The following is a 12,420-nucleotide window of genomic DNA, read 5'->3' as shown; positions in this document are numbered from 1 at the left end:
GCCCTATAATTCCCCATTCACTATTTGTATTGACAATAACGAATGACTAGTGAATCAAAACCTAAAAATTACTCCTTGTACTATTCAGAAATAATATCCATCCATCCATCCATTTTCTGAGCCGCTTCTCCTCACGAGGGTCGCGGGCGTGCTAGAGCCTATCCCAGCTATCATCGGGCATGAGGCGGGGTACACCCTGAACTGGTTGCCAGCCAATCGCAGGGCACATACAAACAAACAACCATTCGCACTCACATTCACACCTACGGACAATTTAGAGTTGTCAATTAACCTACCGTTCATGTTTTTGGGATGTGGGAGGAAACCGGAGTGCCCGTAGAAAACCCACGGAGGCACGGGGAGAACAGGCAAACTCCACACAGGCGGGGCCGGGGTTGAACCCCAGTCCTCAGAACTGTGAGGCAGACGCTCTAACCAGTCATCCAACGTGCCGCCTCAGAAATAATAATCCAACGAATTAAAAACCAGCTGGCACGTTTTGGTTGATGTGTTTTAGCGTCTCCCTGTGGATTTTTATTTTTTTAAGTTTAAAATTGCTTACTTAAACCAGGATGCCTCGTCGCCGTACCTTGGCCCAAGGTAGAAGCCCGGGTCTGTTTTACCTGTCTGTTTTAAATCCTCGCTGCCTAATGCCTTCATGCCTTGCAACAAGCTACCACCATTCTAGTTAGCCAGCTAGCTATACTTGGTCTGCTGGGTAGCTAGCAGGCTCTCATCTTCTTTCACGCCGTGTTGGAAAAACGTACTCAAATTCAATCTGCTGCGGTGTTTATGTACTATAATCATGATAAAAGTTGTTTAAAAAAATAAAGTTCCAATAATACTGTCTGCTCTGTTTAATTTCGAATGACACTGAAACAAAGGCAAGAGAAACTTTTTGTTAACAATGCAAGTTGTTTTAAACACACCTGAAAACAATCCAAATAAAACTGCGACCTGTAACGGAGCACAAGAAAAATAATTATGCAGTGGATATGAATCCCGGCAAAAATAAAACTCAAACAAGTGACAAAGTAGATCACTTACTGAAATGTATTAAATAGTGATCAATATTAATTTCCAATTCATTTTGGATTAGATGTGTTTTTCACTGATAGTCTCGTTTACAAATGCATTGATTAATTTTCCATACCACTTATCCTCACTAGGGTCGCGGGCGTGCTGGAGCCTATCCCAGCTGACGCTGGGCGAGAGGCCGGGTACACCCTGAAACTGGTCACCAGCCAATCGCAGGGCACATAGAAACAAACAACCGTTCACACTCACATTCACACCTACAGGCAATTTAGTCTTCAATGAACCTATCGTTCATGTTTTTGGGATGTGGGAGGAAACCGGAGTGCCCGGAGAAAACCCACACAGGCACGGGGAGAACATGCAAACTCCACACAGGTGAGGCCGGATTTGAACCCGGGTCCTCAGAACTGTGAGGCAGATGTGCTAACCAGTCACATTTAAAAAAAATAATAATAATAATTGTTCTGAGAGAGAGAACTGATCATCTTTCTGTCATTTGACAGTCGCAACATGAAGTTAGCGTAATCCAGATTGGAATCCTGTGTGTCCCTTGAGCAGTTTACCCTGCTACGCTAGGAAGCTGTCAGAGTGGCTCAGTGTCAAACCCGCTGGGCCCTGCCGGGTCAAGATGACCATGAACAAGACAGACCAGCCACACTAGCCTTCTGTCCCCTATTGTCATTAGCCGCTTTTAAAAAATAATAATAATAAATAAATAAATAAAACTTGTCACTCTAGCTAGCTACTAAAAACAATGCCCCGACCAAACATAAAAAGATGAAACAGATGACAGTATTTGTGTAAACTAATTCACAGACAATATGTCCTTTTAAAAGCACAGTTCGGACTGATAGGAATATAACATTTTAGGATATGATTATTTTCTCTGAGCATGCTAAATTTAACTTAAACATGCATGGTAGAACAATTGGGTAAAAGAACTGTATGTCTGCCTCACAGTTGAGATGTTCTGGGTTCAGATCTCTGCTCAGAGCACCTCGGTGTGGTGTTTGCATGTTCTCTCTGTGCTTGCATGGGTTTTCTCCAGGTACTCCTGGTTCCTCCCACATTCCAAAAAGCATGCATGTTAGGCTAATTGAAGAGTCTAAATTGTCCATAAATGTGACTGTGCGTGTGAATGGTTATTTGTCTATATGTGCCTTGCAATTGGTTGGCAACCAGTCCAAAGGTCTACCACACCTCTTGCCCAAAGTCACCCGCGATACGCAGTATAGAAAATGGATCGATGGATGGATAAAACAATATAACATTTTGGGAGATAATTTGCTTTGAGCAAGCTAAATTAATTCAAACATAAAGGGATGCATGCATGTATTCGCTTTCCTTTACTAAGATGATAATGTGCAGTTAAGGACCAACCTGAATGCCATTAAAAAAGCAATGTAACTTGACTTAGTAATCAGGGATGTACTTACCATTAGGCAAACATAGGCAATTGCCTGTGGCCCCAAGATTTCCTGGGGCCCTCAAGCGTATCACAAAAACTGAATAACAACGTTTTCTTCTGTTGAAAGTAGGGATGAGCGACTACCAATACCAGGAATCAGTATCAGGCCGATGCCGGCCTTATTTCAAGATATCAGGCATGCATTTGACACACGACACAGGTGTACTCTCACTGGTTTTGGTCAGGAAAAAAAAGTGGTAACAAACATCCCAGGTTTTAAGCAATTAGTATAATTAGTATAATTTTAGTCTATTATTACTTCGCTTGTGCAGACTACAGATTCAGGAGGATGACTGCAAAATAAACTTGTTGGCACAGTTGTGGGGGGAAATGAAGCAGTTACCCCAGTGGAGCAGAGAAAATGAGAAAGCGAGAGGAAAATAAACAGTTTTTATTCAAACTACAGAGGGTTTCAACCTCTTTCACAGTGTTGAATGTTACATTAAATGTTTATGTTTTTATCAATTGAGGTAAAAGCACAGAGATGATTCACTTGTTGGCTAAGAAAAGGGACGTTAAGGACTTCGTCTATCTTTTCTCAAATTTCTCAAACTTTTCAATTGATGATAAACAGTATTTAAAATCTTTGGTGATGAATATTATTCACTGTAAAGGGCAACACATATGTAACTAGTAAGATGTAAGATAATAGTAATAGATTACAAAAGCAGGACAAAGTGGCCTAAAGTACACACTCCCCTTTTGTTCAAATTGAACTAAAGTACAGTACTTGAGGAAATGCATTGAGTTAGATGTGAAAGTGGAGGACCCCCATGACTGGATTTGCCCTGGGAACCCCCAATGACTAGCTATACTTCTGCTAGTAATTCAACTACTCCCTGAAAATAAACGTGGACATTTCTCATGCAGGGTTGAGTTTAAATGTGTATTGTACGTCCGACTTGAAAAGCAAAACACGATTTGACAAAACAAAGAGCAGTGTGGTTACTTCATGAACCGAGCATAAGGGAGTGCTTTTCACGTGTGTTGGTGCTTACCTGGCCTTACGGCTTTTAACCTGACGGGACCTTTGCAGCTCTTGATGAGGGTCAGCACGTCGTACAGGGGTAATCCTGATATGGGAAGGTTCTCCACCTCCAAAAGAAGCTCTCCGTCATTTACCCGTCCACTGTTGTAAAGCACTTGATGCTGCTTGATTTGTCCGATGAAAGCGAACTCTCCGTTCTCCGCACCGCCGCGCAGTGGTACGTTCAAGTCCCCGTGGGCATCTTTGGACACGGAGCACTCGTTCAGCCGGGAGGTCCAGTGGTTCTTCCTCAACGCGGGGTTGGACATGTTGGGTCAGAAGCACACGAGCGGACGGACGGTGCCGCTGGCGTGTGTTAGAACAGTCGCAAAACAGTGGCTTTATTTCCTCGTGAAGCGCAGCAAACTTTCTGTTGCTTCCACAGAAACATGAGCGCCTCTGTCAGTAGTGCCGCACGCAGCAAGGAATCAAGCCATTCCCATCCACCTGGAACTCCTTTCTCGCGGCGTCTTTATTCTTCTGTCTTCTTCAACATGTCTGGATATTTAGTCCCACTTTGACGAGGTCATATTAACGTTACTTGTGCTCCGGTCCCACTTACGTCTTCTTAACTCACTGCAAATTCGGCGTTTTTCCCCTTTAGTCGGAAACGACGGCTTGTCGTTCTCCTTTCGCGGCGGTTGACTCGTCGGTCCCGGGCTCGTTCGACCAGGTACGAGGCTGGTCTGGTTGTTCTCCTTGTGACTCGGAGATCCTCACAAGCCCAATGTGCTCTGCTCGCGCTACATTCATGTACTGTAGGAAATATTTATTTCGGGGTGGCTGCAGGCGAAAATACTCGTTTCGATAAGTCAAGTGTAAGACAGACATATGTTTGTGTGCGAGATCCTATTCATAGCTCAATATTGTTTTACGTTAAATGCACTTTTAGCTTGAGTGTGACAATCAAACAATCGTTATCCATTCTTTGTGGAGAAACTGTTAACTTTGAGTCCATTTAATCAGACAGACGAAAGCAGCATTGGACTAAATGCAAACGACATATGACATTTAGGCTTAGATGTGTGATTTCTATTAAGCGGTCATTTTCAACTAAACTTTCCTTAATTTGACGCACACTATTCGGGACAATTGAAGGCAGCGTTAATACAAATGCGCATGCGTGTCAGGCAGACAGAGTGGAGTGCGAATTGTAAATCAATGGAAGTTACAACAAACAAACAATTAAGTTTAAAATACCACTCTGGCACTGTAATTCTCATGAATCCAATATTCCGTATTATGTGACCAACTGCAACATGGGGGAAAAATGGCAAGTTATCCATTTATTGATATTTGTATAACCGCCGAAGAAGACCAAGTGGCCTTTGGTTACACTGCGATCTTGCCTGTCAAGATTGCTGCATTTCAGGTTGGACAAGTTGATCTGCATTTTTATTTGTCAGACCTATGAATGTGTCTGTCTCAACTCTGGTTCTTGTGCCTTTTGAATCATACGCTGTATATTATTTCATGAACCGGGGAAGAAATATACTGTCTATTCTTAGTCCTCAATGATACATTTCCTTAGCTACATGAAGATGGGCCTGTTAAAAACAACTCTTGACAAACAACTGCTGTAACACAAAGAAAACTCACAGGGTCAGCACACCCAGGCATAGGGAGAATATGCGAACTCCACACAGGCGGGGCCGGGATTTGAACCCCGGACCCCAGAACTGTGAGGCAGATGTGCTAACCAGTCGTTCACCGTGCCGGCTGATGATTAAAAATAATAGAGAAAAAAAGCACTTTGAACATAACCCAAGACACAAGTATGATAGATTATGAACACCCTTGTTCTTCTGCAGATGACTATAAAGTTTAACAGCACTTACACTGTGCTCCAGTGATGAAAAATACATCAACCAGAGCTACTGAATGGTACAGGAAACAAAAGCTTCTTTCTATACCAACATGCAGTCGCAAATATCCCCCAAAACAGCACGACAGAAGCCACTGGCTCCAACATTCTTCATTTTCCTCATCCATCAGTCCAGATATGTCAGCATCTTCTTGCAGGCATTTTCTGCCTCACTGCAAGTCAGTGTCACGCAATTAACATCCTTCGCTCTCATGTACATGTTCATGAATTTCATCTTGTACATGCACATCTGTGCGTTAGGTCTTCCACGTGAATTGCGTTAAGCTTTAGCAGTAAATTGCATGGTTTACATACGATAGCCCAGTACATCAACAGCTTCAGTGTGACACATGATATCATAAAATTTACATACAGTTTGGCCATGGCACTGAAGAAGAACTTTTATATTGTCACACTCTGCCCTTGTGCTGTGGTGTTATGACAGCATAAGTAATGAGGAATTCTTGAATGATTATCTTAAACTGTTCATCCATTGTTTTTTTTTTGCCTTTGGCCAGTGGCAATGTGCCTTGACAAATAACAAAGATAGCAGCAAACTGTATAAATCCTGCTTTGTCATCTCACCATCATGTCTTTTTTTTTTGTCCCTCTAGTAAGCCTGTCCAATCACCAATTTGTGTGAGAGTAGGAGATGTGATATTTTTTATTTTATTTTTTTAAATTATTCACACCTGTGGTATTTGTGTTGAATGCTTTTAACACAAATTAATAAGTGGTAGAACAATCACTGCACTACATTTATTAGCGAGTTCAGGCTTTAAGTTAGCACCCTTGTGACCAAAGTTGGAGCCTGGAACTGTTATTTTATTTATTAAAAAAAATAATTGAGGGTTGCACTCGCCAGTTTAAGTGGAATTGTGTTTCTTTCTTTCTTATAACAGGTGCTGTGGGTAATTACTACTGGTAATATGCTTCCCTCTGTTTGTTTGCAGTGGAACGTGTAAAGGAGCAGATTTTTTCAAATATCTGGAAAGTCAACTTTTTTTTTTTTTTTTATCCTAAATCAGTAATGCTAAACATAGTTCCTACATATAAAGGACCTGAAAAGACAGGAAAATTAGATGCATTCTTATTTTAAAATCATGATGATATGAATGGGCAGCACGGTGGCCTAGGAGTTAGCACGTCTGCCTCACAGTACTGAGGTAAGGGGCTTGAATTTCTATTCCGGTCTTCCTTTGTGGAGTTGGCATGTTCACCCTAGCCTTCTGTGGGCTTTGCCTGGTGACTCCAGCTTACTTCGACATTCCATTGCCTTGTATGTTAATTGAAGACTAAATTGACTAAAAAATGGACAGATGGATTATACTGATGAGAGCGCATCAATATTTTCCTCAAATCTGGACATCGTGTCTATAAATGTTGACCTTGCCGTCCATGTAGTTGACCGTAGTGTATGTGTTTAATGGCATATTTAGCCCATAGGCACAATGCTGAACCTCTTACTCAAAGTGGCGTGACGCTGCGCAGTTGCACCATTTCGCACATCTGTAAAACCACATCTGCATCATTCATAAATAAGTATAACCATGCAATGCTCTTATTGCTGAGGCCTGTAGTTCCACTATAACTCGATTCAATGGAAGGAGGCCCTCCACCCGTTGGAATCGTGAGACAAGTTGAAGTCACTGAACTATTATTTATTTGCTCATCACTTAACATGGGCCTTGTAAATGAGCAGAAATACTTTACCTTTAACTTTAATCTTGTGTGACGGCGTAATGCTTATTCATTGTTGTAGCCACAAGCATTAGAAGGAATGAGCGAGTGGGAGTAGTTTGAGAGAACGTGAGAGAAAGAGTGAGAAATCCTTCCTTTAATCAAAGCAGTGCTGTAGCGCTCAGTATTTCTTGGTAAGATTAAGGATGAATGGCTTGGACCATATAAACCATCAGATTATAAGAGTGGCTTGTCATGTCATAACCACTGAAGAGGGACCTTTTTGGGTGATATTTCCGCTATTGTAGTGTAGTGAAATGGGGTCCAGTAGTAGGCATTCGAGAGCACTATCCAGGAGTGAATTATGTCCATGATGCACCATTTTTCACTGTTTACATTCACGTTTGCAGACCTGGTAACCATTCCAGCAATAAAACATCCGCTGGATCTGGAAGCTGCACATATTTGGCTCTTCCATTACTTTAATGAAGCACAGAACAGCAGTGTTTCTCTCTTCCAAGATGCCTTAATATTGTAAACCTTTACATGCTGCCAACGGTTTGAAAGGAGATGCCATCTGTCTTGAATTAGTCCCCTTATTCAATAGGATTGTGTCATTGCTTTACTGTAAATTCGCCTCCGCCTGAGCAACATCGACACACCATAGTCAACAGATGATAAGACAAAGGGAGTCTACATGATGCCTTGAGACGTTCAACTGCTGGGTCACTGAGTCGGTCGGGATCACTCAGAAATGCATTCCAAAAGCTTCTCCTGTCAGCCGCAACCCAGACAGACAGATCATCTCGATTTTTGGACTCGGAGCTGAGCAGAGTTAAGTATCATTTTGTGTCGGGGCTGACTGTATTTATGTTGTGAAGACCGGTCGATACATTTCCACTTACATGGGACCAAAGAGGTTGTGTGCTGGTTCTTCCGTCTCTTAAAATTGTAGCCTTCTTTCTGCTTTCATGGAAGTTACAGTGCAGGCATTACTTAACACGGGAGTCTTCAATTAAAAGTTAAAGCAAGAATGTCTTCAAACTCCTGTTTCTGAACAGCATAATGTCAAGCAAGCATTATAGTTCTGTCCTCAAAATATGAAGAGCCTGTTTCGAAAAAGCTGCGACATATATTCACCTTGACCTGCAAATTTTACAACCATTACATTTACTGCGTCCTGTTATTAAAACACTTCATTGACTCAGTCTGAATATGTTCAACAAAATTTAATAGCATCTGTACACAAAGAATACCATGGTAAACTCAATCTTTTTTTTTCATTACAAAATAATTATTTTAAAGAATACAATTCTATTGTATTCCAACAATATTTCCCGTTCATTTTCACTGTGACTTAGAAGAACTAATACAGTATTTCTTAAATGTACAGTCCCTTCCAAAAGATTTGGAATGGCAAGGTCGATTCCTTTGTTTTTGTTGTTTGGGTTTCAGATCAAAAGATGAATATGGGAACAAAGTTCAGAAGTGCAGCTTTTATTTCATGGTATTTACATCTTGATGTGTTAAACAACTCACGACAAAGCACCTTTCGTTTGAAGCCACCCACCTTTCAAGTGAGCAAAGGTATTGGAACAGACATGATTAAATTAACTTAAAGTGAATAATATTTAATATTTTGTGGCATAAACCTTACTTGCAATAACTGCATCAAGCCTGCGACCCATTGACTTCACCAGACTGTTGCATTTTTCATTTGAAATGCTTTTCCAGGCCTTTACTGCGGCCTCTTTCAGTTCTTGTTTGTTTCTGGAGGTTTCTCCCTTCAGTCACCTCTTCAAGAGGTAAAATGCAAGCTCTATTGGGCTAAGGTCCGGTGATTGACTTGACCAGTCTAAGACCTTCCACCTTTTCCCCTTTATGTGTTGGCAGTGTGTTTTGGGTCATTGTCTTGTTACATGATGAAGCTTTTCCTGATTAGTTTGGATGAATTTTTCTGTAAAGTTCCAGACAAAATGGTTTTGGAGACTACAGAATTCATTCTGCTGCTAGCATCATGAGCTACATCATCAATAAAGACCTAGTGAGCCTGTTCCAGAAGCAGCCATGGAAACCCAAGCCCCGACATTACCTCCACCATGCTTCATAGATGAGCTCATGTGTCATGTCATGTAAGCAGATCCTTTCTTTCACCATACTTTGGCCTTTCCATCACTTTGCTAGATGTTAATCTTGGTCTCATCAATCCCAAAAAAAACCTTCCAAAACTTCTGTGGCTCATTTCTGTACTGCTTTGCAAAATCCAATCTGGCTTTCCAATTCTTTTGGCCGATGAGTGGTTTGCATCTTGTGGTATGGCCTGTATACTTCTTCCCTCAGTCTTCTTCGAACAGTGGCTAGTGATACCTTCTCCACTGCCCTGTGGAGGTCGGCAGTGATGTCACTGACTGTTGTCTTTGGGTGTTTCTTCACAGCTCTCACAATATTTCTGTCATCAACTGCTTTTGATACCCTTGGCTGACCAGTTCGATGTCTGTTGCTCAGTACACCAGTAGTTTATTTATTCTTCAGGACATTCCAAATTGTTGTATTGGCTTTGCCCAAAGTTTGTGCAATTGCTCTGATTAATTTTCCCTATTTTCGCAGCTTCAAAATGGTTTGCTTTTCTCCCATAGACTGCTCCCTGGTCTTCATGTTTGCTTAACAGCAAATGCAGTTTTCACAGGTGAAACCCAAAGCCAAAAACAAGCACTATCTAATGTGTAAGCAAGCAATCTAAAAGGCAAAACCTGAGCAACTAGAAACACCCATCAGTCACATGTTCCGACACTTTTGCTCACTTGCAACGTTGGTGGCTTCAAACAAAAGGTGCTCTGTCCTGAGTCGCTTAACACATACAGATGTAAATACCATGAAATAAAAGCTGGAATTCTGAACTTGTGTCTCATATTAATCTTTTGATATGAAACCTAATTGTCTTCAGTATACAACAAAAACAAAGGAATTGACCTTGCCGTTCCAATACTTGTGGAGGGGACTGTATGTTGAATAAAGTTCCAACCCAAGTCAGCATGGGAAGAACATGCAAACACCACACAGGAAAGCTGGAGCCAAGATTCGAACCCCAAACGTCAGAACTGCGAGGCTGCCCTCTATAGCATCAGACTGGACTTAAAACCATACAATACAAAGTCATTACTCCTAGGAGACGCGACACAGTTTAAATAGAACTTAAATTTTTCATGCTATAGCAGCATTTTGACATTTTACCCCAGGATGAAATAAAATCCAGGCCATAAAACTGTAAAACATTTTGGTAGGGAGAAATACAGCAAAGATGGCGATGCATATGGTTGGCCTGACTGGAACGGAGCCATGTCACGTGAGACTGAATTATTCAAAGCAACACAATTTTCCAGTTTCTTTATTCTTCTAAAGGTGAAATACCCTTAAATTAGATTGACTGTTGTAAGCTTAAAAAAGACTGCATACAAGGCATATTCTGTATTAATAAAAGGGACAGTGTTTTGCATTCATACATAGGTTAGGTTAGTTTAGGTTAGGTTCAGCTAACCCGCTGATCACAACCACCTCATCTTTCTTCTCTATTAGGCAGGACAGCACCGTGCACCTCTTAACTTTGAATACCCTTGAAGACATACAACTCAGAAGTCCAACTCAGTCGGACATCTAACGTAGGAAAGTGGTATGGCCTTGCTGCGGAGTCGAAAGTGATGGTGAAAGAAGAATGGAAAGCATAAGCAGAAATCTCATGATCAGACACGTTATTATTGTCTATCCGTTGGGGTTATCTTCTTTTTTTACATTTGGATCACAGTTAATAATGTTTAATGTATAGTAAACATTGTCCAATTGAACTGCAATAATAAATGAACTGAATATAAAATTGAGCTCTTGTGTCACACTTTGACTATGCTACTGTATGTATGCACAGGGTGTTTTCTTTCAGTGAACATATGGTAAACATTATGTTTGCATGTTCATCCAAGGCACACACACACCTACAGTACACAATAGGTCTGAGCTCACCCTTTATCAACAGAAGATTTGCAAACAGTGAAATCGTAATGTCAATACTCTTAGGTCAAGGGTGCGGGCAAAGCATCGCTACTTTCTTTAATTTGGCCCATCGAGCAGTGAGCATGAAGAGTCCTGTAATATTTGATGCATCAATGCAGCTGTTTGTTCTGAAACTTCAATTGATGAAATGAAAATGTGTTAATTCATTTTTTTTAAAATTCATTTATCACATGAAATCATTGATTGCGTTATACTGTTTATGGTCAATAATAAAATATAACATATTAGGAAAATAACATTTGACATTGTTTGTAATGTAATAAATAATTGGTTAATGAAGAGATGGGCTCCAGCCCACCCGCAAAGATAAACCGTATAGAAAATGGATGGATGGACAATGTATCTTAGTTCATCTATCTATGCCAGTGATATATAGTGACAAGCACGACAATGACAAGCTCTTCCACAAGACAGCAATTAACCTGTGTAAGCACTTTTTGTGACATTTGTCTTTGGTTTGCCGTGATATTTTATTGTTATTATTTTTCGTCTCAAAAAAGATTTGGAAACACTGAGGTAGAATATAACTACAGTAATTGGGTCAATTATTGACAGACACGAGAGCCCTCTTGTGGCCATGATCAACAAAGCGCAGGATGAACTAAGGTGAAAACATTGCAGTGGTCCTCTGTTTACGACTGTCCCGACATACGATACCTCCAGCTTCCAAACCTCCACATACGATACCTCCAGCTTCCAGCTTCCGCCATAGCTACCGCTGTACTCACTGTTTTTCATATGATTGTTTTATATTTATTGGCTAAGTGTTTTTTCATTTAAAAGAATATTGACTATAATCATGGCTTAACTGTGACGTGTTCTGACTTACATACAGTGGTGGGGCCAAGTCATTGCTTTGCAAGTCATAAATCAGTCTCAAGTCTTTGGCCTCAAGTCCTGAGTCAAGTCCCAAGTCGAGTCAGGCAAATTCCGAGTCAAGTCCCAAGTCAAGTCACAAGTCCTAGATTTTGAGTTGAAAGTCTAGGACTTATGACTTAAATGCTACTTGAACTTGAGACAGGCAAGTCCAGAGTTAAGTTGCAAGTCCTGTTTCAAAGTCTAGAACGGACAACTTGACTTTGAGTTTCAAAGTCTAGGACTTACGACTCGACTCGGGACTTGCCTGTCTCGACTTGGGACTCGACTCGGGACTTGAGGACAAATACTTGAGACTTAGTTGTGACTTGCAAAGCAATGACTTCGTCCCACCTCTGCTTACGTACATTTGGATTACATTGCCGCCATATGAAGGGAACTCCGTCGCAAACCGAGGACCCCCTA

At 41.0% G+C, this 12,420-nt stretch overlaps 1 protein-coding gene across 3 annotated transcripts in view; it reads right to left on the bottom strand.

The window, feature by feature from the left end:
- Nucleotides 1–4,260, bottom strand: part of LOC133409151 (membrane-associated guanylate kinase, WW and PDZ domain-containing protein 1-like) — a 152,463-nt gene extending 148,203 nt beyond the window's left edge. For all 3 annotated transcript variants that reach the window (XM_061688766.1, XM_061688767.1, XM_061688768.1), the window contains exon 1: nucleotides 3,505–4,260. In XM_061688766.1, coding sequence (XP_061544750.1) covers nucleotides 3,505–3,802 — 298 coding nt within the window. In that variant the 5' untranslated portion in view covers nucleotides 3,803–4,260. The remainder of the gene's footprint in view (nucleotides 1–3,504) is intronic.
- Nucleotides 4,261–12,420: the final 8,160 nt, after the last annotated feature.

This window comes from Phycodurus eques, chromosome 10, assembly GCF_024500275.1.
Source record: "Phycodurus eques isolate BA_2022a chromosome 10, UOR_Pequ_1.1, whole genome shotgun sequence".
NCBI classification, from domain to species: Eukaryota; Metazoa; Chordata; class Actinopteri; order Syngnathiformes; family Syngnathidae; genus Phycodurus; species Phycodurus eques.
Note: the sequence above shows the minus strand (reverse complement) of the source record. Positions and strands in the feature narration are given on the sequence as shown.